Source organism: Pogona vitticeps, chromosome 3, assembly GCF_051106095.1.
Source record: "Pogona vitticeps strain Pit_001003342236 chromosome 3, PviZW2.1, whole genome shotgun sequence".
Lineage (NCBI taxonomy): Eukaryota > Metazoa > Chordata > Lepidosauria > Squamata > Agamidae > Pogona > Pogona vitticeps.
In genome coordinates, this window is record NC_135785.1 from 246,059,164 (window position 1) to 246,086,169 (window position 27,006).

General features: G+C 41.0%; 1 protein-coding gene across 1 annotated transcript; it reads left to right on the plus strand.

The window, feature by feature from the left end:
• The first annotated feature begins 901 nt into the window (after window positions 1–901).
• LOC110084082 (vitelline membrane outer layer protein 1) lies at window positions 902–10,321 on the plus strand. The gene is made up of 4 exons (XM_078390082.1): window positions 902–1,010; window positions 3,084–3,262; window positions 4,586–4,689; window positions 7,176–10,321. The coding sequence occupies exons 2-4, from the start codon at window positions 3,092–3,094 to the stop codon at window positions 7,477–7,479; spliced, it is 579 nt and encodes a 192-aa protein (XP_078246208.1). The 5' UTR covers window positions 902–1,010; window positions 3,084–3,091; the 3' UTR covers window positions 7,480–10,321.
• The last annotated feature ends 16,685 nt before the right edge of the window (window positions 10,322–27,006 follow it).

The following is a 27,006-nucleotide window of genomic DNA, read 5'->3' on the forward strand; positions in this document are numbered from 1 at the left end:
GGGAATCACATAACTCACGTTTTTACAAGAGCTCCACTGGATGCTGGTCCATTTCTGGGCACAATTCAAAGTGCTAGTTTTAACCTGTAAAGCCTTAAACTTGGATTCAAGCTACTGGAAATACCACTTTCTTTATGAGCTTGCTTGGATTTTAAAATCTCTCAGTCCCACCACTGTTACACAAGCAAGGGTCTTTTCTGTCAATGCTTCCAAGCTGCTTCCAAGCTGCAGTAACTGGCTGCCTAAGAGAAGCCACGGATCAGAGGAGTTGATCATCTCCCCAATGACATTTAACACCTATATGAGGTGGCTTCCAGAGGGCATCTGGGCATTTGGAGTGTCTTGTCATCAATATACTGATGACATGCAGCTCTAGCTCTCCTTTTCCTTGTCAGCAAGGAAAGCGATGGAGACCCTAGAGCGCCACCTGACCTCAGTTATGGACTGGACAAGGACTAAAATTGAATCCAGACAAGATGGAGATCTTCTTAGGTGGAGGCCCAGACCGGCATTTTGCCTGCTGTGGACAGAAAAGAGAGAGAGTGTGTGTACACACACATTCCCACCCACTCATTTATTTATTTTATTACCCACACAATCGCCCCAAAGGGAATTCTGCCTGAGGGAGTGAGAGGGATTCCCTTCGCCTTGTTAGAAACAAAGAAGGGAACTGAACAGTGTAAGCCTCCATGTTTTGACACCTAACACAAAAAGCTGAAGAGACGCTCTTACTCTCCCGACCATCTTGCCTTCTAACCCAGACCCCCCAAATCAGTGCCTGTTGGAGGCACTGAATTAAAGGCAACTAGCGATGGGAGTGTGGGAGACATATAAGTGAGGATGCTCTGCAGGGTTTTTTTGCTTAACAGAGCACAGCAGGTTCTATCTTGCAGGACAAACGGCCACATTTTCTTCTCCTGTGCTTGCTCGCTGTGCTGTCTGCTTTCCTATTCCACGGCTCAGCTCAGGATCTCTCTTATTTTGGCTCCAGGATATTTGGCTGTGAGACGGTAAGTAGAATTGCACTGTAGTACTAAGAACAGTTTGCTTAGAGGCAAAGGGAAAGAGCTGGTAACAATCCAGGCAGGATTATGTGCAATTCCAGCTTGGGTGGAATAAAATTGGAGGGACAGGAGGTGGAGAGCTATTGTTCCTTCTGTAAATATTGTAACAGGGAAGTAAACCAGAAGATGGGGACATTTTTCACAAACAGGATCAGAGGTATCCAAAAGCACCTCCATTTTGCAATTAGAAGGGAAGGTGCAACCCAAAGGATTTGGTGTGTTTGTCCCAGGACCTTTTCCTTTCTGAGGAAGACAAGATTGCGCCAGTCGTCCATTCTGTGTACAGAAGGTAGCTAGACTGGCCACTGAATTTTCCTACAACACTGAAGATGGGCAGGATCTTTCACATAGTTTTATCCCAACAGCTCACCATTAAATCCCATGTCCTTGTATCTGCTGCCAAGGAAGCCATCTCCATCTGCCTAATGGTAGGACCGTTCCTCATTTGACCTTTCAGAGTGAGGGCAATGTTGATCTACACAGGCTTAGCATCCATTACTCAAGATGGCATCATTTTTATCAAGTAATAGATAGAATCATAGAATAGAAGGGGTCTTTCAGGCATCAGGTCCTACCTCTTGCTCAGTGCAGGAATCTAGGTCAAAGCAGATCTGACAGATGGTTGACCAATTTTTTTAAAAATGCCTTTGAAACAATTCTACTCTGTTCTTTAGTCAGAAAGAATTCCAGATGGGGCTACCAATTAACAAAAACAACAAAACCAGGTTCGGTCCCTTATTGGAGAGAAAAGTGAGATGGAAATAAAGTAAAGAAATAAGACGTGCCCTGCCTTGAGGACTGCAGTATGAAAAGACTTGACACAAAAAGGAAGCAAGGAAGAAAATAATGTTTTAGTAAATAACAAAAACATTATTTTCTTCCTTGCTTCCTACCTTGTGGAATGGCATTGGACACAGCAGACACATCATTGCATGTATTCCAAGCCCAGTTTCTCCTGACTCTGCCTCAGCAATTCAACCCTTACCAACCACCATGGCCAATGGGATGACATCTCATAAAATGTTGTCCATTATGCAAACTTACGACTAAACATGGGAACTGGGGGAAATCATGGTTTAGGGTTTCTTTAATAGGTCCCATAATGTTGGAAACCTTTTCCCTTAAGTCAGAGGAGTTGGTGGGGTAGTGACTCTCACAAATGACTGCTAAAATACTGAGGTCAGGGAAATAAGGAACACTTAGATACCTCTTCACTTGGAAGGTAAAAGGCCAGAGAAGTTGGCTTGGCCTGGGAGAGAAATGAGAGCTTCAGCTTTAGAGAGAAAGATGTTGCTGATGTTTTGGAAGGAAGCTGAACTGTTCTAGGGAGATCTACATTTGTATAGAATCACATGCAAAGATGGAGGATGTGCTCATCGTCATGATGTTAGAGCTGCCGAGCTGGAAAGGACCCTATGGATCATCAAGTCCAGCCCCTGCCAAGGAGACACGGTGGGGAATTGAACTCCCAAATTAATGGCTGTGTAGTCAAACACCTAAACCACTGAGCTATCCAGCAAAAGACAAAGGGTTTATGATTTTGGAGACCCAGGTTAAAGCCCCTACTGAGCTATTAAGTTCCTTGGGTGATTTAGCACCAGCCTGGCTTATCTCGCAGGGCTGTTGTGATTAAAAAAAAGTGGGGAGAAGGTGAGATGCCTACACTGCTTTGATTTCACTGGAGAATTAATAAGTAAAGAAAGTATAATCTTACAAGAGCCCGAAAAACCCAGAACAACCATTAGATCCCGTCCGTGAAAGCCTTCGCGAATATACTTACAAGAACCCTTTCTCTCTTTGACAGATATGGGGCCCATTTTTGCCCGGTTCGTCCCCACGCCTGTTTTGTGCCTTTCCTGTTTTATTTTTAATGACCACCACAACTGCAGGCACACTTAGGGACATACTGGGCACACAGGGCTATTGGCACACACGTTGCCAAACCTCACATTAAAGAGACATGACCCAAATGTCCCGACTATGTGCTCCTCTGACTGTCGTTTTTCATCCATCTTTCAGACACAAGTATGGGCTTTTCCATCAGTGCTGTGGTCATCTCACTCCTCTCCTGTTGTCTCTGGGATACCGAGGCTCGCCGCTATGATTCAGTCATCAAAGTGGCAAATGGAGGACAATGGGGTTCTTGGGGGCAAAGAGAATATTGTCTCATAGGTCACGCTATAGGCTTTTCACTGAAGGTAAAAACTATTCTGCATTCTGCTTTTCATCTAATGTTATGCAAACTAGTTTCCACAACTGGTTATTTCTTATGTTTCTGCTCTTGTTTTTGCTTCACAGAAGTTCCTTTCCTCTTCACCAGATGTACAGCACCCAGCACTTGGCTGGTGAATCAGAGAACACTTGTGAAACTTGTACCTTTATGTAGCATGCACTTTGCTTGGTTTTATTTATAATAATTGTGCGCCATCAAGACAATTTCAGTTTCTTCCAGGATTTTCTAGTTGTAGAACACTCAGAAGTGGTCTACTGTACCTGTCATCTGGGGTATTCTTGGACTGTATTCTTGGACTGTACAGCTTGTACAGAGGGACGTGTTGGCGCTGCGGGCTAAACTGCAGAAGCCTGTGCTGCAGGGTCAGAAGACCAAGCAGTCATAAGATCGAATCCACATGATGGAGTGAGCGCCCGGCGCTTGTCCCAGCTCCCGCCAACCTAGCGGTTCGAAAGCATGCAAATGCAAGTAGATAAATAGGGACCACCTTGGTGGGAAGGTAACAGCGTTCCGTGTCTAAGTTGCACTGGCCATGTGACCACGGAAGATTGTCTTCGGACAAATGCTGGCTCTATGGTTTGGAAACAGGGATGAGCAACACCCCCTAGAGTCAAACACGACTGGACAAAAATTGTCATGGGGAACCTTTACCTTTACCTTACAGCTTGCCCAAGGCTGCACAGGCTGGCTCTTCTTACAAGAACCAGGAAGGGTTCTTGTAACATTATACTTCTTGGGAACTGAGCTCCTGACCTCAGGTTCTGTTAGTTGGGCAACAAAACCAGAGAGTCATCCAGCCAGCTTGGTTTAATGTTAAATAGTAGGAGAGCCAGTGCAGTATAATGGATATAGTGTTGGTCTACGACTTGGGAGACCTGTGCTAAAATCCCCATTTGGACATGGAAGCTCACTTGGGGGGTAGCAATGGCAAGCCATTCCAGATGTTGTTGAATTCCATTTTCTGCCAGTCTTATTGGGTATGATGAATTATGAGGCATGATGGAAACAAGTCTATCAACATTTGGAGGCTAAAGGTTCTACACCACAGGCGTGAAGCAGAGGTGGGCAACTTTGTCAGGTCTGGTGGGGGGATTTAAAGTCCAGTAGAGAGCAGAAATGCCCCAAGCCCTCAGCCGTTCCCTTCCCCTGTTATTGGTGAGTATGACAATCTCCATTGTAATTTCTTCTTATCATATACAACCGTGGGCAGATTCATAGCTTTAAGAAAATTTTACCAGATGTATTTCTTTCTACACATAGCGAAACCACAAGTCTTTCTCTATGCCAGGTAGAGCCATATCAAGGTGGTAAAGCTTCACAAGACGATACAGCCCTAAACGGCCTACGCCTGGTCTGCAATGATAACACATTCATTTCATCTACTGTCGGAAAGTGAGTAGCTCTTTCTTTTTTATCCGCAATACAGTATTGGTCTAGCTTATGTTTTTCGTCCACATCTCTCCTAAGCTCTCACCAATAGTGAAGTATAATGGCAGTTGTAGTCCAACAAGACCAGTCACACTTGGCCACTCCTAGTGTAGGCTCAGCAATAATGTGGTTGCTAAGCTATTCTTTCTCCTTCGTGTTTATGAGTGACAATTTGAATTGGGGTGGGGTGATTCCTAATCGTCATTTTGATGGTGACTGTTATGTTAGTTATGAGGCAAACATAACAGCCTATAGTTTTAGCAACTAGCCGGCTTTCTATTTGTCATCTGGACCCACTGCATCAATGGGATTTACATATGTTTTGACTTCATGTTCATACTCTAGTTGAGATTACCAACAGGATTCTGGTGGCTATTGCTATTAAGAAATCTAATCTGCACGATTTCTGTATCTTTATAAGGACTGAGCTGGTTACCATTTAACAGACTGGAAATAACTGTTCATTTTTATTCAAATTTTGAATTTCTAGAAAGATAGAATGAATTAAAAGAAGTAAGTTGCATGACAGATTTGCCTTTTAATAGGGGTGTGCATTGTTTTTCAGGTGAATGTGTAAAAATTAAACAAGTCAGGGGTATTTGTAGGTTCCACAGAATAATATGTCTGCAGATCTTGCCCATTAAATCCAGCACACATGCTTTATGAATAGAAAGGGAATACAGAAAGAAAAACTCAGGAAAATAAAGTTCATTTCTTTACCACAGAAATGAACTTTCCTGCTGCAAAATCATTGAGTAAATCATCAAAGTCTTGTGGCTGCAGCACCATTCATTTCAGATCCAGAAACAGGAAGGATAGAGCAGAAAGAACAGACAAAACAGACGGAATGCAAAAGGAGCATCCTCATTGCCCTTTTGAAGGAGCACGAAAGAGAAGGTCCAGCTGCTAACATTAGCAGAAGCCCTTCTACGGTATGATGCCTGCTCCACTCAGTCTGTGACCTGCAGGGATGTTGGCAAGTCCTGGGGTCCAAATCTGAGTTTTTGGTTCCGAGTCCCCAGTCTGAGTCTGTGTCTTTGGGTCGTTTGCCTCCCCCCCCCAAGGGCAAATGACTCAAGACTCAGACTTGGGACCTGGGACTCAGGACTCGAGGCTTGGGAGCAGGACCCAAAGATTCGCCCAGTGGCTGGCTTCTCCCTTCCCAGAGCTGGCTCCTGCCTCTGTGCACATACTGGACTATCAGGTGGATGATGGTTGCGTGGGTGGAGGCAGCAACTGACTCCTGGAAGGGAAGCAGGGCTTGCTGCCTCTGACCAAGTCGTGTTTTGAGTCTCTACCTGCTCCAGCCGCAACCACCCCACTGTTGCTACCACTGCAGTTCAAAACGCAACTCAGAAAAATCGTTCCAAGTCACAAATTGAGTGTGAATCTTTTTTAAAAAGATCCGAGTTGCCAATGCAACTTGACAGTGAATCATGACTCATGAGTCCCCATCTCTGGTGACCTGACTTTGCTGTTTACATTTCCTCATTGACAGGAATGGGTGTCTTCAACATAAGGATACCAAGACAAATATTGGGTGGGAAAGTTTCCAAAAGTACACAGGGTGGGTTAGCTCCTATTAGGCATCCATGCATTCATGAAGTGGTTCAGGGGGCTTCTGTCCATCCTTTGCTTGTAATATAGAAAATATGGTTTATTTAACCATAAAAGCCCTAGCAGATATAATGAAAATATAAAATTTATAGTACCTATATAACCTTAGGACTGCTTTGTTTCCTATTTAGAGCTTTCTGTTTCTCTTTCTCCATCTGTCTTCCCTCGCCCTGTTTTTCTGGCTCACATACCACACACACACAGTTCTTGTCCCTTTTCTACTGGTGGACATCATAATGGCCATTCTAACTTTGGATGCAGTAGCACTAAATAATATTGTGTTGCCTCCTAACAAATCTCCTGGGGTTTTTAGGCAACAAATTGTTCTTTTACCTGAACTTCTTTTCCCATTTATTTTGCCTCCAAAGATCACCTGCACAACAATCCATAAATCTCTTTTTTTTAAATGTGTGACTGAATAAGTCTACCTTTCTAGAATATCCTGGTCACATCATGGGAAACAAAATGTCTCCCCACTCCGCTCCATCGCAAGAAATCCTGAAGTCAAATGCTACGTATCTGTTAAAGGCTGCTGGGTTTGAGAGGAAAGAGAATCATTTCCAGAAACAGTATATTTCTGTTGGAATACATCTCTGTTTTCATATGTCTACCGGAAGCTGGCTATTATCAATGGGAAATGGCTAACCTATTGTGCTAATGAACCTTCCAGAACTATGGTCACATTTGGAATTTACCCCTGGAAGTAAAATGAATGGTGCTGTGGAGAAATTATTGGGCTTGATCATCTTCTTGATTAATGCTTTCTGAGGTTCTAGGAAAGACACATAATGGCTGCCATAAATATCTGACAACTTCATTGTCTTTCTTGGCAGGTGGGGTGCTTGGTCTGAGATTAATCACTGTCCCAGACCACACAAGTTGGTGTCCTTTTCTCTTAGAGTGGAGAAAAGCCAAGGGTTTGGTGATGACACTGCAGCCAACAACATCCAGTTCTTGTGCAGCGATGAGACGGTGCTCAGGGGCAACTCACATAATTGGGGTCATTATGGCTTATGGAGTCCTCGTTGCAAAGATGATACCTTTATATGTGGGCTCAGGACAAAAGTGGAGTCACCACAGCAGTCTGGGGATGACACTGCATTTAATGACGTGGTGTTCTTTTGTTGTAAGAACTAACAACCTAAGTGCCAGGATCCATGTAGATTAATCTAGCATGACATCTGTTGGTTGGAAGGAGAGTTATGCATGTCTTAATTTAAACAAAATAAAAAAATTAACAATAACATTTAATTTTAGAATTGGGTTTAAATGTAAAAATAACTTTAATTAACTTTTTACCTGTATGTATTACCTATGGATGGGATGCTGGCCTTGATTCACAGATTGATATGCAATCAACTGATAAATATCCTTTAGCCCATTGTGTGTATAATGCAGAGATAGGAAACATCTGTGGCCCTCCAGATGTTTTTGGACAGAAACACCCCCCCCCAATGCTAGCTAGTTACATCCAGGTTGTGATACTTCAAGGGCCATCAGAGATGGGAAACATTGCTCTTTTTTCATTACAAGTCCCAGAATCTCATAGGCAGCACTGGCATGTTGGCTCTGGGATTCTGGCATCTGTAGCCACAAAACATGGTCACATGTTCCAGATCATTGCTCTAGAGGATGAGAAGGGAGGATTTCCCCCACCCCAGGGTCATGCTCCCTTATGGTTAATCTTGAAAGGCCCCATGTCAGCACTGGATGTGGCCAAAGCTGCACCACACATCCATCCAAACACTCTACCCCTGGGAAAAAATGTAAAACAAAACACTCTACCTCTTCACACATACACAAAGAGAGCGAGAGAGAGCTAACACATTATATGGAACCAGGAGGTCCAAGACAGAATAAAAAATGCAAAAGACGGCAGCATTTGCCCATTTCAAATGGTATCACGTTCAGATTTTCCGAGTGATTTTAGATTTATGTTGGATGCAGCTGCTTTTTATTGATTTAACAACTGGGTCCATTGGTATTTGTGAGGGGTTTTCTTTGCAGGACAGTTAATGATTTTGACATGTTTTATGATTCCTGTTTTCCATCAATAATAAATCTAAGCTAAACATTTCACCACTCAGATTTTGATAGTAAACATGGAATTAATAGTGCCTTTACTTTTCTCTTCCAAAGCATACAAACATACTGCGTTATGTTTGGCAGTAAAAAACCCAAAGCTTTATGTCAAGTCTGTCAGATCATGGCGACAGTTAGATCTGGCATAGTTATCTGTGGGTTGCATGCAGCTCCTCAGGACCTCTACGAAACTAGAATTTACCAAAGAGTCGAACTAGATAAGATGTTTAGATGAGTAACCCCAGTTGTGTAACCCCAGTTGCTCTATTGATGAAAGACATCTTTTTATCACAGCATGTAAAGAAAGGAAGGAAGATGGGTTAATGAGTGAATATTAAGACTTTCTTTTGATGTTCAGTTTGACATGCTGAAAATCTCCCAGATGGGATAGGGTGAGAAGCCGGTGATTCCCTTTCCTCACCATGCACTAGCATTTGATAGACAATTATATGTCTTTGCGAAAATAATTAGTGCTTCTATTTATGAGGGAAGATAAAGGATTACCTTGTTGAGTGGGGGGGAGTCCAAAGCTTTTTCTACCTTTTTTTTGTGACTCCTATTTCATCAAGCCAGCTATCTCCACTGCAATTTCAACTTGCTTGCTGTGCCCGACCTCAAATGTCTGATCTACCAGTTTCTTAAATTCCTGGACTTTTTCTCATTTTAAAAGAATGATTTATTAAATGTTCCTTGACCACAAACATTCTGCCAGGTCTTTCTTTCTTTTTAAACCACTCCCCGTTTTCACTTTTTGTGTTTCTGTTCATTCAAATGCCTTCCCAAACTCTGGAACAAATTTCTCATGGCCCATATGCCGACATTGTGGGTACTCTGGAGGTTGGAGAAGAAACTGTTCAGACTACAAAACCTACAACCACCCACCTTCAGCCAGGAATCCTGCTGATACTGCTAGTTGAAGGATTCTGAGATTTGTAGTCCAAAAAGCCAACTTTCCCAAGATGTGAGGCTGCTTTCTTTTACAGCTTCAGAATTTCAGCTTTGTGGTGATGATATTCCTGAGAAGGGGGAAAAAACTCCATGTTCCATCCCTATCCTCCTACCCCCCCAGCTTAACTTCTTAGCAGATCAGTTTGATGGTCTTGAATGCAATTGGAACATATTACATTCCCACCTGTTACCGGAGGTGTACAAGGGAGCAGATCACTTAAAATGATCCTGAAATAAGATTGGTGTGGGCAGGAATGCAACAAACAATACTCATTTGTAGGATACCTGCATCCTGAGATATCAAGCAGGTACAAACTGTTTGGCCATTATTTACATGCCCTTGGCAATAACAATAAAGCCTTCTTTGAATGATTCAATTTCTAGAGCAGAACTTCATTAAAATTTGCTGATTGATAGCGAACCTGAAGAAAATTAAGTTACCATTGTCACGGAACAATTCAGACAATGGCTTCCTGGGGAAAAAAAACACAAGCCAGAATTTCTATATATGTGTGCAGGCTATATCAGACAATAAGCATGATAAACTATTAGGCTAATGTATTTGGAAAGTAAGAAAAATTCAAAAAGACAGGGGGAAACTGAACACAAGAAGAAACCTGAATGTTAATTATATGAAAGCTAAGGCACATACACACACACATACACAATCTGCAAGCATATATGGCAGGCAGAAAACAGTCACTTAAGGTCAAATACACATCCAGCCAACATGAGTAATCTGTATTTCTTGCCATTACAGTGTTCTCCCTCCAGACACACAATTCCTTAAAAGTGTCATATCTACACAATTGGTTTGGCAAATGACATCTGTGTTTATCTCCTGATGACCAATCACAAACCGAAAGCTAATCGTGGTCGCAAGACCAGATAGGCGGGATATAAATAGAATGAATGAATGAATGATGGAATGGATAAATAAATAAATAAAATCAATCTGCAACATGCAGAGTTAAGCTAGCTTGTGCTGAGATAACCAGGCATCTTTTACCTTGGAACAGAGTGCCACTTCTAATAACACTTTAACTGCATTTGACCTTGAAAGGCACAGAAATATTTTCAGCTTCTTAGATTTTTCTCTGTGCAGTGAGAGCATCCGAGGCATGCTGTGGATCGCTCCTTTGGCTGGTGAGTTTGATGGGATCTAAGAATCTTTAGGTCAGTTTTACTGAGAGAAAATGTGTAGAAACTGTTGTGTTCCAGCAGGTGCTGGAAGGGTGGACAAGGCTCTGGCATAAGACATGACCAATTCTTAATGAGAGGAGATGCTTTTATTTTCAGAGTTAGCTGGTAAAACAACTCACTAAGGATGAAAGGAAACACTGAGTGCACCATCCGTGATGGCCAATAATATTAGCGAGTTGTAATCTTTTTCTTTTGATATTAGGAAGCAGTGGTGGCCATGATGGTTTAGAAGTTCTGAAATGCTCGGGATGTGAAAGGTTCAGGAATAAAAGAGCAGAATGTTTTTGGAACTTCCCACTGCCCATTAGGCAGAATGACTTTTCAAACCTTCTATGCCTTTTAAAATATAACACAACAGTTGAGTATTTATAGCTGTGGGATCAGCGTTTGTCCTTTTCACGACAGGATAATCACCCAATTTCCTGAAAAGGACAAAAGCTGATCCCACAACTATAAATACTCAACTATCCAAACAAACTGCAACAGAGCACAGACAGAGTTCTGCTGTCCTCTGAAGATGCCGGCCACAGAGACTGGCGAAAAGTTAAGAAGAAAAACCTTAAGAACATGGCCAAACAGCCTGGAAATCCCACAACCAACAATCTTGTTGGTTTAGTTATGCCATCATAACCCATTATCAACGTTCATTGAAAGTTTCCTATCCCACTGTTTCAGGTTCTGAGATTCCCTAAAGATCCCCTTTGCTCATGGGAAGCCTTTAGGAGCCTCAAAGTGACTGGGTAGGGGGGGAGAGCCTTTAATAGCTGACAATTGCTGCCAGATCACTTCTGATGGTCCCAGTGTTGGCTGATGGGTGATCGGTGACACAGTGGGTCAAAGAGAGGATGCCCCTGGATTTGGTGGGCCCTTACGTGTGCTACACCATTATAGATGTTTGATGCCTTTGTAACTTTGTGCTTTTAAATTATTTCTACCTTCTTTACCAGCATAATTTAGTATAGGATCATAACATTTCACAGTAAAAATTCCAGTCTGCAGGGGTTTTGTTGTTGCTGTTGTTGTACAGATCAATTACTGTACATGTCTTTCCCAAGCAGAAATAGTTCATCTTCCCCCTCTGAATTTTTTCTTTTACTATAAATATTGAACGAGTAATTTTTGGCATACATGAGACCATTGCAAAGACCTTCAGCAGTCTGGGGCACTTGTGATTCTCCTCTGAGGCTATTTTGTTCTGTGCCTTATGCCTTTGAATCATGCAGTAACATCTTGTACTTCTTTATAATTGCTTTGCAATGTCTCCTAGGTTGATTAATATCACTGCTTGAGTTTTTGGAATAAGAAGGGTTCATGCTGAAATAGATGTTAGACTAATGTCTTCTCCAGGTATAATATAATGCACTTACTAGGTAATTCCTTGCAGATTCATCTCTATATAGACAAGCAGATACGCATGCATATCATGGGAATATCCAGCATTCATTCATAGGCATCCTTCAGTCAACTTCCTTGATAATAAATTATCTGCAGTACTTTGCAGTGTCCATTTCTGTGTCTTTTTCTTGAGTATTTTGTTCACTTTTTATCTTTAGACTTTTGAGGAACTATCTTATCTCTATAAGCACTTCTTTGTACTTTCTTCTCCTCTATGTAAATGTTAGTGTGATTAGTCATATTCAGGATATGATGACATAGAGGTTTGTCCCAGGCTGATTAGAACTTTTATATGTCATATCTCTTAAATTATATCACTGTTGTGTTTCACACCAAAATGTTTAATTGTACTCACCTGTCCACACAGATCCCCTTCTCCCTCAAACCTTTACAATGGTGCCTTTCATTACAACGTTAATTTGTTCCAGAGAAATCGCTGTAGAACGAAAACATCGTAATGCGAAATAAAAAAGCCCATAGAAACACATTAAAACCCAATTAATGCATTCCTATGGGCTTGAAACTCACTGTCCAGCGAAGATCCTCCATAGTGTGGCCATTTTCGCTGCCCGTGCAGCGAGGAATCCATCCCAGAAAAGAGCCATTTTTTTACCTGGTGGCCATTTTGAAACCACCGATCAGCTGTAGGAAAATTGTCGTTTTGCGAGAATCGGGAACCGATCATCGCAAAGCGAAATTCCCCCATGGGAAACAAAAAGTTCACAAAAAGTCCATTGTAATGCGATTTCATCGTTAAACGGGGCACTCGTCTTGCGAGGCACCACTGTACTTTGATTTACTTCCTCTTCCTGAAGGCTCTCAGTGTACATATATACACCCAATGTACATATTTGTTGTTGTTTAGTCCTTAAGTTGTCTCTGACTCTTTGTAACCCCATGGACCAGAGCATGCCAGGCTCTCCTGCCTGCCACTGCCTCCTGGAGTTGGGTCAAATTCATGTTGGTAGCTTCCATGACACTGTCCAATCATCTCGTCCTGGGTCGTCCCCTTCTCCTCTTGCCTTCACACTTTCCCAACATCAGGGTCTTTTCCAGGGAATCTTCCCTTCTCATGAGATGGTCAAAGTATTGGAGCCTCAGCTTCAGGATCTGTCCTTCCAGTGAGCACTCAGGGTTGATTTCCTTTAGAATTGATAGGTTTGTTCTCCTTGCAGTCCAGGGGACTCTAAAGAGTCTCCTCCAGCACCACAATTCAAAAGCATCAATTCTTCGGCGGTCAGCCTTCTTTATGGTCCGGCTCTCATTTCCATACATCACTACTTGAAAAACCATAGCTTTGACTATGCGGACCTTTGTCGGCAAGGTGATGTCTCTACTTTTAAAGATGCTGTTGAGGTTTGTCATCGATTTCTTCCCAAGAAAAAGGTGTCTTTCAATTTCGTGGCTGCTGCCACCATCTGCAGTGATCAGGGAGCCCAAGAAGGTAAAATCTGTCACTGCCTCCATATCTTCCTCTTCTATTTGCCAGAAGGTGATGGGGCCAGTGGCCATGATCTTAGTTTTTTTGATGTTGAACTTCAGACCATTTTTGTGCTTTCCTCTTTCACCCTCATTAAGACATTCTTTAATTCCTCTTCACTTTTTGTCATTAGAGTGGTATCATCTGCATATCTGACTTTGTTGATATTTCCTCCGGCAATCTTAATTCTGGTTTGGGATTCATCCAGTCCAGCCTTTCGTATGATGTATTCTGCATATAAGTTAAGTACGCATGGAGAAAATATACAGCCTTGTCGTATTCATTTCCCAATTTTGAACCAATCATTTGTTCCATATCCAGTTCTAAGTGTTGCTTCCTGTCCTACTTATAGATTTCTTAGGAGGTAGATAATATGGTCAGGTACTCCCATTTCTTTAATAACTTGCCATAGTATGCTGTGGTCCACAGTCAAAGGCTTTTGTTTAGTTATTGAAGCAGAAGTAGATATTTTTCTGGAACTCTCTGGCTTTCTCCATAATCCAGTGCATGTTAGCAATTTGGTCTTTAGTTCCTCTGCCGCTTCAAAATCCAGCTTGTACTTCTGGGAGTTCTCGGTCCACATACTTCTGAAGCCTACTACCTTGTAGGATTTTTGAGCACAACCTTGCTAGCATGTGAAATGAGTGCAATTGTACGGTAGTTGGAGCATTCTTTGGCACTGCCCTTCTTTGGGATTGGGATGTAAAGTGATCTTTTCCAATCCTCTGGCCATTGCTGAGTTTTCCAAACTTGCTGGCATATTGAGTGTAGCACCTTAACAGCGTCATCTTTTTAAGATTTTAAATAGTTCATCTGGAATGTTATCACCTCCACTGGCCTTGTTGTTAGCCATGCTTTCTAAGGCCCACTTGACTTCACTCTCCAGGATGTCTGGCTCAAGGTCAGCAACCACACTATCTGGGTTGTCTGGGACATCCGGATCTTTCTGATATAATTCCTCTGTGTATTCTTGCCACCTCTTCTTGATGTCTTCTGCTTCTGTGAAGTCCCTACCATTTTTTGTCCTTTATCATGTCCATAGTTGCACGAAATGTTCCTTTAATATCTCCAGTTTTCTTGAACAGATCTCTGTTTTTTCCCTTTCTATTATTTTCCTCTATATATTTGCATGGTTCATATAAGAAGGCCCTCTTGTCACTCCTTGCTATTCTTTGGTAGTCAGCATTCAGTTTTCTGTAACTTTCCCTATCTCCCTTGCATTTTGTTTCCCTTCTCTTTTTGCTATTTGTAACCCACTTTGCTTTCTTGCATTTTCTTTTCTTTGGGAAGGTTTTTGTTGCTGCCTCCTGTACAATGTTATAAGCCTCCATCCATAATTCTTCAGGCACTCTGTCCACCAGATGTAATTCTTTAAATCTGTTCTTCACTTCCACTGTGTATTCATAAAGGATTTGGTTCAGATTATACCCGACTAGCCCAGTGTTTTTTTCCTACTCTCTTCAGTTTAAGCTTGAATTTTGCTATAAGAAGCTGATGATCAGAGCCACAATCAGCTCCAGGTCTTGTTTTTGCTGACTGTATAGAGCTTCTCCATTTTTGGCTGCAGAGAACATAATCAATCTGATTTCAGTATTGCCCATCTGGAGATGTCAATGTGTAGAGTCGCCTCTTGTGTTTTTGGAAAAGAGTGTTTGTGATGACCAGCTTGTTCTCTTGACAAAACTCTATTAGCGTTTGCCATGCTTTGTTTTGAACTCCAAGACCAACCTTACCTGTTGTTCCTTTTATCTCTTGACTCCCTACTTTAGGTCAATTTCAGCCTCTTCAGCATCGGTGGTTGGTGCATAAACCTGGATTATTGTGATGTTCAAAGGTCCACATTGGATTCGTATTGACATCATTCTGTCATTTTTGAGACTGTATCCCAGCACAGCTTTTCCCACTCCTTTGCTGACTATGAGGGCTACTCAATTTCTTCTATGGGATTCTTGCTCACAATAGTATATATGATAATCATCTGAATTGAATTTGCCCATTCCTGCCCATTTTAGTTCACTGACACTCAGGATGTCAGTGTTGACACTCAGGATGTCAGTGTTGATATACAGTCATTTATTAAAGGTACTATTATGATTGTTTATGCTAATCCATATTGCATCTATCCAAATTTATGGAATATACACATTTCGGATTTAAAAAATTCTGAATGCCAGCTTTGCAGATCCATCATGACTCAAAGCTTTTCTTCCCGGCCAGTCAGCAATCATTTCGAGAATGCAGCAGTCTCTATGTTCGGCAGTTCTAACTGTAACCATGCTTTCTAGCAATTTGTAAAGGACAGATGGTAATGGGCCAGAAACTTTCCAGCTCACCCAGCATCCTTTAAAGATTGATGCTACCTTAGCTGCCTTCCCTGTTTCCCACTACAGAAACCAATTTTAGTGACAAGTTGCACATTGCAAACATTACGCATACCAAGTAATTTCAGAACATTTGGTTGCAGACTGTCTAGGGTAAGTAACATCAATTTTTAAATTTTCATTTTTTTTCATCTTTCACAAGGTTCCTTAAGATGTGTGCCTGTGCACACACGCATGACTATGTCTCCTCCGTGCAGAAGTCCTCCTCCCAGAGTGTCCGTTTTCAGTTCCTTTGGTTCTGGTTGTGATGGGAGGGCTGTGGAGTGTGTGCGAGGGGCAGAACACCACCCAGCAAGGCAGAAAATTAAAGGATACATTCATCTCTCATCAAAGTTCTCTCTCCCATTGATTTCTGAGAAACTCAGTAATACAGGTATGGACATCTTGCCTCCTCTTTCTTTAACTGCTGCGAAAAAAATCTTCAAAGAATTTATCCTATTTCTCTGCAACAACCATCTTTTCATTTCCTTGTCTTCTAGTGTTCCAACAGAATGTTAGCGTGCAATCAGATCAGAGTTTAACCCATTTGATGTGCTTCAGGGATGGGTTGGTTTGCTCCATTTTTCCAGCAGTCACATGATATAATTACTGAATTGTCCTCAAACTGTTCCTACCTGCACTTTTCCAGGTCTCTGTCAGGGACGTCTGCTTTTTTTGTCCAATTAGGATTGTTCTGTTTTGCTTCCTTCCCAGCATGTGCAATCAGTGGAAACAAACCAAAAGTGACCCTTTTGGCTGTCAAGGCTCTTTCTGGTGGGAATTTCCAATATTGTGAAGTGGTACTTGGTGGTGGACTCGACTGTGGACAGTTTCTCAACTGGCACTTTAAGACAAAGCAAAGGAAAGTGTAGCGCATCTGCACTGCCATCATAGAATCTTTTTTTTTACTTCCTCTGCCCCTCTACAGAGAAGCAGAGGAAGTGTTTAATTTGTCAATATCCTGAAGTGGCTCTCTTCTTAAAACCACTTCAAGGTATCAGAAATTTTCACAGGAAGGAGTTGGACCAAATAAGGTTGCTTGAGCTCCAATATGCCATTTGGATGTAAGGATCACAGTAAATGGCATATCTCACCTCTTACTGACCCCAAATGACACTATTTAGGCAACACAGTGTTCTGTTGTCTGTGTCTATTTACAGTGCGATGTGATGATTAGAGTCCTGTAAGATGGGAAGAACTGAGTTCCAATTCCCATTTGTCCATTTGGTTTAATAGGTGAGATGCGTAGTAAATGTACTCCCCAGTACAATAGGTGAGACTAGGCTGGCTTTGGGTTCTGCAGATCTAAAGTCTCCCCTAATCTATGAGGCCACATGCTTAATCTTCTCCTTTCACTGAATTATGTAATAGAAGTAAGTAGCACAGAACTTTTCAAAGATGGGGGACCAATTTCAGATCTCCAACTCCTCCTCCAAGATTAAGATTAATCTCTTTCCAACCTGGGAAGGAATATGCTCTGTATTCAACAGGATTCAATGGTTAATTTTTTTAAACAATGTGTTCTTGATCCATGCTCTCTACAGATAGATATGTTTAATATTGAAGGACTTAGTGATCTCATTTGAACGTATGGTCTTAGATCTGACAGAAAGGTGAGATAAGAATAATATGAATGAATGAATATAAAAAAGTATTTTATAGCTGTATCTACTGTTTTTAAGGGGACGTGGTGGTGCTGTGGGTTAAACCGCAGAAGCCTCTGTGCTGCAAGGTCAGAAGACTAGCAGTCATAAGATCAAATCCACATGATGGAGTGAGCTGCCGTCACTTGTCCCAGCTCCTGCCAACCTAGCAGTCTGAAAGCATGCAAAGGCAGGTAGATCAATAGGTACCACCATGATGGGAAGGTAACAGTGTTGCATGTCTAGTTGCACTGGCCACGTGACCACGGAAACTGTCTATGGACAAACACTGGCTCTATAGCTTAGAAACAGGGATGAGCACCACCCCCTAGAGTCGGACACGACTGGACTAAATGTCAAAGGGAACCTTTACCTTTACTGTTTTTAATTGTTATGAACTTGCATTGAGCTATAAATACTGATGATTGATGATGATGGGGATGATTGTGATGGTGGTGATGATGTAAAGACAAATACAGTACTAGTATTAAAAAGAATTCATATGGATAGCCTCACTGTCCTAGAGTGGGAAGTCGCTCAGATCGGCGGGGTATAAATCATTAAAAAAAAATCTTGTTCCTCAAAAGGCAGGAACTATGTAAAATGTTTATGGGTTACATAAAGACCTGAATAAGGTGGCCACCTGTGAAGGAGAGAAGAGCAGTGCGCCGTCCTCAGAGTCACAGAGCGCGGTGGCTGAAAGTGGATGCGCGGAAGGCATTTTAATAGAAATAGAGCAGGAGGAAGTGATACCTCGGAGACCGGCCGAAGTGTGTTTGGCAGATGAAGAGGGGGAGGAGCTGTACTTGATACTATGGGAAGATATAAAAGGGGAGGGAGAAGCGTGCATTTTCACTTGGAACACGGCAAGAGAATTAGCAGGAACCGTGCGTCGTGGGGTACAAACGGAGCCTATGCACGATCATGAAGGGGCAGAGGGGATCGTGAAGGACTTCCCTAATCTGACTTTGGGAGGTGGGTTGTTACCCGATTCCTCATTAGCTGGTGCAAAAGGACGAGGGTTCGACCCATTAGAATGGACGGTGGTCGTCTACCCCCGAAACCATCCTGGGGGGAGGAGAGTGATCCGACCTGGTCCCTCTTTCCAGCAGAAACCACCAGAAGGGGACTGGGCTCGGCACCCGTGTTGTGGGACAGTTTGTGCGGTGCGGAGTGCCCCCCTGAGACCTCTGACCGATTGGGAACGTTTTGGCTCAGCTCCCTTTTGAAGGAGGATGGATTATTACTAAGTGTTAGAGTTAAAAAATACAAGGTGTTGCCAGAAATAAGTTTATTGGACCCATTCGATTCCGTTGAACTGAACGCTGTTAAAAATAAAGAAGATGTTGTTGAAAGTTTAGATCAACCTCCGGCTCTTTTTCCCGCCTTTACAACGAATGCGCCCCCGGCCAAAGAAGAATCCCGTTACACCACCCAAAGTTCTCTTGCACAGTATCCCATCTCTCTTGCATGCTTTTAATTTATGTCAAAAAGGTAATTTATAAGATTAGGCCTGCTTGGTATTGCTTTGTACTTTTTTAGTATTTGTTTTACTTACTGTTTTTCACTTTGATATTGTCTGTTAATGAGATTAGCTGCCTTGGGTCCTTTTTAAGGAGAAAGGCAAGGTAAAAATATTTTAAATAAATAAATTTCCAGAGCTTCAGGAGACATGTTTTTACAGAGATTGCCCTGAATTCTACTGGAGATTTACAACAGCATAAGTGTAACTGTGTAAATTGAGAAGTTGAACTGTTATTGCTGCTCACATTCCTGGTGGTGCACCAAGTTGTGTGACTGGCACACAACCAGGAAAATGAACAGCTACTCATTAATTAGAAGTAATTCACCACTGCAATTTATGTGAGTACACTGATGTTGGCATAAAACCCAATGGGATTTAGTCCATTATAACATCAATGGAATTAGACAGAATCACTTTGACATCTAAAAGAAGATACATCTAGTTTTCAAATTTCAGTGTTAACATTATGTTCTGTTTATTCTCTTCCATAGCTTAACTTCTTTGCAATTTGATTTTGTTGCAGTATTTGCTTGTACAAGGGTAGAAGCATATTTAAATTCTAACTTAAAGAATTAATACATTCAACCCATGAGGGGACATCATTTTTTAAAAAAAATCTCCACTCTTACCAATATTAACAAAAGAGAAAATTGTAAGATTCAGGATGGAAATAACGATCAAAATGAACAGCACTGAAAATATTACCGTTCCTCAGTAAATTAAATCCAAGTCAACAACATTCTTGGTTAAAGAGTGCATTGTATGTGAATATCAACAGATTTCCCCCCCCCCCAAAGTTTTCTTTGTTAGACTAGATAATATGCAGTTGAAAATTATGGCAAATTGTCAGTTCGACTGAAACGGAGGCATTATGCCTAATTAAAGCAAAAGATACACCATAAATGATGAAAAATACACACTCTATTTGTACTATACTGTATGACAAACTTTGAGTAAAAGGCTTACTTTATTTTATCTCTTGACAGAAATGCTCAAGTGAGATGAATGTCTCATTATATATACGGCTGTGTTTTTCTTTTATAATTAGAAGATACATGATGAGGTGGAAAATCACAGGCAGCTAAAAGAATGGATGAAGCTGGGAAGCGGTGTTCTTATTGAAAGTATTTCTTTGTATTTAGACTTAGAACCACTTAAAAACCCTATACACACGTACCTGGAAGGATGGGTTAAAATGGTTTTTATAACGAAAATGTTTCGTCTTACGTTTCTTCATTCACATCAGGAGCAGCACAGCATGATTAATAAATATAGAGCTGTTGCCCCCAAAACAGGCAACACTGAGAGCATTTGGGGCAGATGACACCAAGTCCTCCACAGTACGTGTTGAGGAACATAGAGCACAGGCTGAACATAAAAGAAGTGGAATCGAGACCATGCAGAGATGTCCCCCCATCAAAGAAAAATATTCAAATCATCACTAGTATCCACACATCTAAAGACAGTGGCACACAGAAAAGGGTCATAATCTTAAACTTTGCCTCTGAACATGGAGGTTTCACTTCATGACCACAGTTCATAGGTCATCCTCTCGTCTCCTCTTGCTCCCCTTGTTTCTTTTCCTCTGCTGTCCCAGATTCAATGCCATCAAGGCAATGATGTTCAGGATGAGGATTCTACTGTGAACAGAATTCGCTTTCATTGCAGTAATGGGGCAGTCATCACATCCTCAGCAGGGGGGCAAGTATTAAATTCCTATATAGCTCAGAATTTTATTCTCACCTTTAATAAATATTATTTTTATCCCCAGCAGTATCCCAAGCGCATTGTTTTCCACAGCCCCTGTTCATATGCTTTTGTTAGCATGAAGCAAAGCGAGGAAGAAGAACAAAAGTGTTATTCATAATTGAATCAGTAGAGTCATAATCACAAATAGTGTACAGATTATCAGGTAGGGTTTTTTAGATACTTATTTTCAACTCCAGATGTAATTATGCCAAGTAGGGGCCTCCAAACACCCATATGAAGTACAAGGGGAGTATGAATAAGCCGGTTGTTGTCAACATTGAGTACCACCATGCTCGAAACAAAAGTCCAATTTTCCCCAGAAGGGTGTTTGTATATTTACATACACTCTTTATTGCTATTACAGTGGTGCCTCGCTTAACTATGATAATTGGTTCCCAAAAAATCACTGTTAAGCGATTTCATCGCTAAGCAAAACACGGTTTCCCATAGAAATGCGTTGAAAACCAGATAATCCGTTCCAATGGGAACGGATTGCCGTCCTTAAGCAAAAATCGCCATAGGAAACATCGCTAAGCAATACACGGTTCCCCAATTGAAATGCATTGAAACCTATTCAATGCATCTCAATGGGGGGGGAAATTACAACAAATGTAAAAAGAGTCGGAACAAAGTCAAATTAGTTTAACAAAGAGTTTATTAAGTGCACTTATGATTTCAAGCATTCTAAACATGTTTAAACATTTTTAAACATTTAAAAAACAGCCAACATGAGGCTGTCAAAACCATCGTTAAGCAAAACAGGGGGACCCAAACTGTCATCACTATGCAAAGCATGGTCCCAAACATTGCTATGCGAAAATCGCCCATAGGAATCATCGTTAAACGGAGCGCAAGATCGCTCCGAAAAAGTCATCGCTAAGCGATTTCATTGTTAAACGAAGCAATTGCTAAGCGAGGCACCACTGTATTTCTGTCATTTAGGATGAATTAGTGGGGGGGGGAGAGAGGACTGGGAGAAACACTGAAGGACAAATGAGGTGCTACATAGAGCTTGTTATAAGAAGCAGCAATTCCTTAAATGTAGAATGCCCTTTAATCATAATCTCATGCACTTTTCTGATCCCCTGTAGCCTGCAATTTAGCTGCCTTTGTTTTGTAATTTGTCTTCAGAAACTGAACATTAGTTTAGTTTGCATTTTGGTTGTTCATACATGATGCTGTGATAGATTTGCATCTCTGAATCACGAATGTGTTTTCTTTTTCTCATGTTGTGCTGACTATCATATCTGACTTGACTCCCATTCTATCCACTATTAGGTCTTGCAGCCCCTCTCCTCCTTTTTGCCATTGCTGCCTTTTGTCCTCTACTCTTAAGGAAATTAACATCCACCAGTGCAAGGAAGAACAGCACTGGGCCGTACTGTGAACAACAGAGGTGTAGAACAAGAGAATGCATACAGTAAAGGTAAAGGTTCCCCTTGACATTTAGTCCAGTTGTGTCTGACTCTAGTGCTCATCCCCGTCTCCAAGCCAGCATTTGTCTGCAGACAGTTCCATGGTCATGTAGGCAGTGCAACTAGACATGGAACACTGCTATAAGAGAATGCATAGTGGCATCTATATCAGGATTTGGACCCACATAAAATGTTTTCCCCCAAAAACCTGATATTCTGTAGGGTTATGGGAATAAAATTCTTCCCTCCCCTCTTATATGCTTTTATTAACTATATGTATCTCAGTTGTCTTTTTATTTCAGAAGAATGTTCTTAGAAGTTCCAGCCTACTAGGAACTGGATTCTGTACATTCATAAATATTTGGCTGGCCAATGTGGGAACAGAATGTAAAATTAGAGAGGTCTTCATTCTGATCCACCAGCAATGAATGTTGTAATTCCAAACAGATGGAGGGCCCAAAGCTCATTACTTTTTAAAAATCTTCCATGACCACAAAAATCTGAGAGTCCAATGAAAGAATGGCATATTGCAGTTCACATTTAGATTTTCACCATCAGTAGCTATCATATCTACCCATCGTCATGGAATTGTCACATTTACTATACAGTAATGACTTTCCAGCTTGAACAGAACATTGATTGTTTTGTTCAGCAGAAAAAGAAAACCCACACAACAGCTATAGAAAAGTTAAACTCTACTTGAATTTTCTTAACTTCATACCCTTTCAGACAGACCAATGAATTATCTGAAATTACTCTAATGTGGCTGAGTGCTAAACCTTTCCAGTGGTGGTAATTGTTTCATGTAATAGCTAGATATTAGAAGTGTCCACTCGTTATTATTGCTCTGTTGTTTTGTTTCAGTGCTTTATGGCAGCAAATGGTAATAATAAAACTACAACGCCTCATTTTTTTTCAGACACTGTATTTGCTTTTTTAAAGCCATTGGGCTTTAACAAACTAAAACTTCTCAAACTATCTGGTATAAAAATACACCTCTCCACTGTTGCTATTCACACGGAGTTTATGTTCCAGTTTCACTTGGCAGATTGTCTTTGACTCTCTGTTTCTCTCTTCTTCCAAATGGCATCTTTAGGAGTGATCCTGTGGATCAGTCAGGATTAGAGATGGGCACGAACCTCGGGAGGTCCGGCCCAATTCATCACTGTGCTCACACAGATGTTGTGTGAGCACAGTGCCCTCTCCCCTCCTGCCTGCCCTGCATGCTCATCCATTCCTCGGACAACACACACTTCCCTCCCAGCCTCTCTACCCACTCACCTTTTGCATAGTGCTCTTCCCTCTTCTGCCTCCTCCGTCAGCCACCCACTCAAAGGCAGTGTTGCAGGACTCCCTGCCCCACCTCCTTGTTGAAGTGTCGGGCTAGTTCTCCAAATCTTAATAGCCATATCCTGGTTCTCCAAATCTTAATAGCTTAATATTGGGATACAATATTGATTGTTGCATTGTTTTTCTGCCAATATGCTTCAGCCTTGTCATATGTTCTATGGGAACAAAGAGTCTGAAAGAGCCAACACAGAGTAATGGTTAGAGTGGTGGGGCAGCTAGGACACGGAGGCCCAAGTCCAAATCCTGTTTTTTTTGTTTTTCAAAAAAGTTACTTGGTGCCCATACGCTCACCAGTACTTTTCACCCACATCTCTTCTATAGAGCTGTTAGAGGAATGAATGAATGAATTTATTTATTACGGTGGGGTGACCAGCTCATAAAACATATTTATGGTTAAAATATTAAAAAATGCAGTTTAAAAATGTACAACCAATTCATAAAACATTATGTGGCTAAAATATACAAAATGTAGTTTAAAAATGTAAAATCAGTTCATAAAACATATTATGTGGTTAAAATGCACAAAATGCAATTTTAAAAGGTGTACAGCCAGTTCATAAAACATATTATATGAGTTGTTAGAGGAATTCTACAGGGAAAGGGGGATCATGGAAAGCAGCCATGTAGATGGCCAGTGCATATAAATAAAATGGCATTTTGGTAGGCATAGAGGCTTCTGGTGGTATTTTCACCAGATTTTACTGATGGCCGCAAACAAAGAAAACAGAAACCCAAACACCCTATCCATAGGAATAACATAGACCTTCCTTACAAGTAATATTCTGTTTGATTTGAAGGGAAAAAATAAATATTAAATTGAGGGCGACGTACAGAAATCAGGAGGTAAAGAAAGGTGTAATTTAGATATATCAAATGGAACATTTTATAATGACTAGAAAATATCCTGGCTTAACTTTCTTTGCCGTATTTAATTTTTCCAAGAAAGAGAGAGCCACAGAGAAAAAAAAACAAGTGCTAATCTAATGTGGCAGTTTTTATATTTTCCTTCCACTTCTCCTCAGTATAAATTTATCCTAACCCACCCAGCCCATTAGCAGCTGTTTTGTTTCACTGCTTCTTTTCTCTGTTCATCTGAGAAGCAGCACAGCAATTGCTAAACAACAATTGATAAACATACGTATCAGATTATTTTTGCCCAATAACTGGAAACATCAAGAGCATTTGGGATAGCTGGCTGACATCAAAGCAGAAGGTTCCGCTAGAACAAGAACAACCCAACCAAACACAGTCACAATTCAAACAATATAATTGACAATTACAATACAGAGTGACCAGCTGGCTGGATAGATCAGTGAGTTAGGTATCTGGCCATAGAGCCAGAGATTAGGAGTTTGATTCCCCACTGCGCCTCCCAGGAGGAAAGCCAGCCTGGGTGGCCTTGGGCAAGCTGCACAGTCCCAGGGCACCCCCAGAAGTAGGGAATGGTAAACCATTTCTTATTCTCTATCTGGAAAATCCTGAAAAGGATTTTCATATAATATAAAAATATATACAAAACAGTGTGTTAATATATATATCTTGTACAAAATTCAGCGTGTACAGTATCACAGAGACAACATATTGCTTGTAAATATGTCTTGTCACATACGTAGAAGACAGTGTATGGAAGTCACCCCAGAATCTGCTGCTCTTTACAATCTTCCTCAGAATTGCAATCTTTAAAAAAGGCAGCTGTCCCTGTTTCTTGTCAACCTTACAAGCTTATTCTGATAACTGAAAATAATTGTATGTTTCAGTTACAAATAGATAAATGGAAACTAATTGTTTCAAATAAGTAATGTAATACCAAAAAGATCACCTCCAAGTAGCAGAAGGCTTTTTTTAACCAAACTTTTACTAGGTTCACAAGTGAAAGAAAGTATCACTGTGCGTAAACAAAGAGAGGCCATACAAGTGGGGTCTTGACTTGAGAACTTAATCCGTATTGTCTGTATTGTCCGTATGAGTCTGTAACTCAAAAAGTCTGTAAGTCAAGCCGTCTGTAAGTCAAGGGTCCACTGTAATTGTAAACATATCCTCTAAACTTAGTGAATGAAAAACTATAATAAGCTAACAGAGCTTTGCCAACCAAATCTCTGCCGTATGTGGCCATTCGTGTGCAGCTTGGGGAATCCCTGTCTAACTGCACAACTGCATCTATGTTGAGAACGAGGCCAGCTGGAAAGAAAATTTAAAGAAATTATGGCAAAGGAAGAATTGTGAAGATATCCATTGTGGTGCAGTGTATAGAGTGATGGATGCGACTCAGGAGGCCTGTGTTCAAATCCTGATTAGCCATTGAAACTCACTGGAGTTGTGGAACTGAGGAAGCCCCTACTTAAATATCTGACTTGCCTTGAAAGCCATGTTGGGATTGCGATCAGTTGGTTTGAACTTGATGGTATATAACAACAGAAAGAACGGTGACCATAATGGAAACCTATCACAAAGGAAAACAGCAATACACTATTGATACCATTGACCATAACAATGAATGTTCCAGAACCTCTATCTATGCCCCTCTAATAATTTCCTCAGCCTAGGATTTTACTGTCCAGAACCTGATTTATTGTAATTCTCAAGATTGGGAAGTTGCAAATAATTTTATATTAGGAAACACCCCAGACTATCCTATCATTCAAAGAGTTTTTACTTCATGAATCCAAAAAGCTTCCATTTTCAACAATAAATCCATCCTGGTTCCCCCTTTATAGGAACAAGGCTGTGTTTGGTACAATGCAAAGACCCTTAGCTCTTCAGGGGAATGCCAGTGTTAAGTAAAGTACATGGAAAAGGGATTTCAAGTGGATTAGTTCTAATTTTAGTTTCATGTTCATGTATTCTAAGCCTTGAAGGTCAGGATGTCTGCTCTACATTTAATTTAGAATAAGAACATTTAATAACACAGACAACAAAATCAGAATTGCAACTGGTGGATGAAGAAAGAATGTATGTCTTTACCTCCGGGCTGGTAAATTTTTTCAGTCATAATCTCTGATAACAATGTGAACAATAACCACAGATACGATGACCACAGATCTTATTAGACCTATGAAATAGTTTGTTGGCTATATTTGATCTTCTCTGAAACCTATGATAGGAAATTGACTAGATGCCAGAGGTTATTAACAATGCATTTGATATTATTGGAAAGAGGCATATATTCTATAGACTGAAGATGTCTATTAGAACTAGGTCTGGGATGTGAATGAAACAGATATTGTCAAGACATCTGTTCTGCTCTAGTGGTAGCTAATGTAACAATACATTTAGGAAGATCTCAGTACATGAGTTCCAACTGATCCAAAAATTGAATACTGTACATGTCTAGTGCATGCAGCAGGCAAGCTACACGCAAGCTCTGGAAGCCTGATCAATATTAATGGAATTGAACCAAGTAAAGAAGTTGTGGACCTGCTAGAACTGAGTAAATACTATGAATATATCATCCATGTAATGACCTTAAAAGCTGAAATATTTATTATATGGATTAGTTGTGGAACTCAGTATGCAA

What these genes read in the sequence shown, in the direction of transcription:
- LOC110084082 (XM_078390082.1), top strand. Translation starts at nt 3,092, where the DNA reads ATGGGCTTTTCCATCAGTGCTGTGGTCATCTCACTCCTCTCCTGTTGT. An exon ending in CTATAGGCTTTTCACTGAAG is followed by an intron (nt 3,263 to 4,585) that starts GTAAAAACTATT and finishes TCTCTATGCCAG; the next exon opens with GTAGAGCCATATCAAGGTGG. An exon ending in ATTTCATCTACTGTCGGAAA is followed by an intron (nt 4,690 to 7,175) that starts GTGAGTAGCTCT and finishes CTTTCTTGGCAG; the next exon opens with GTGGGGTGCTTGGTCTGAGA.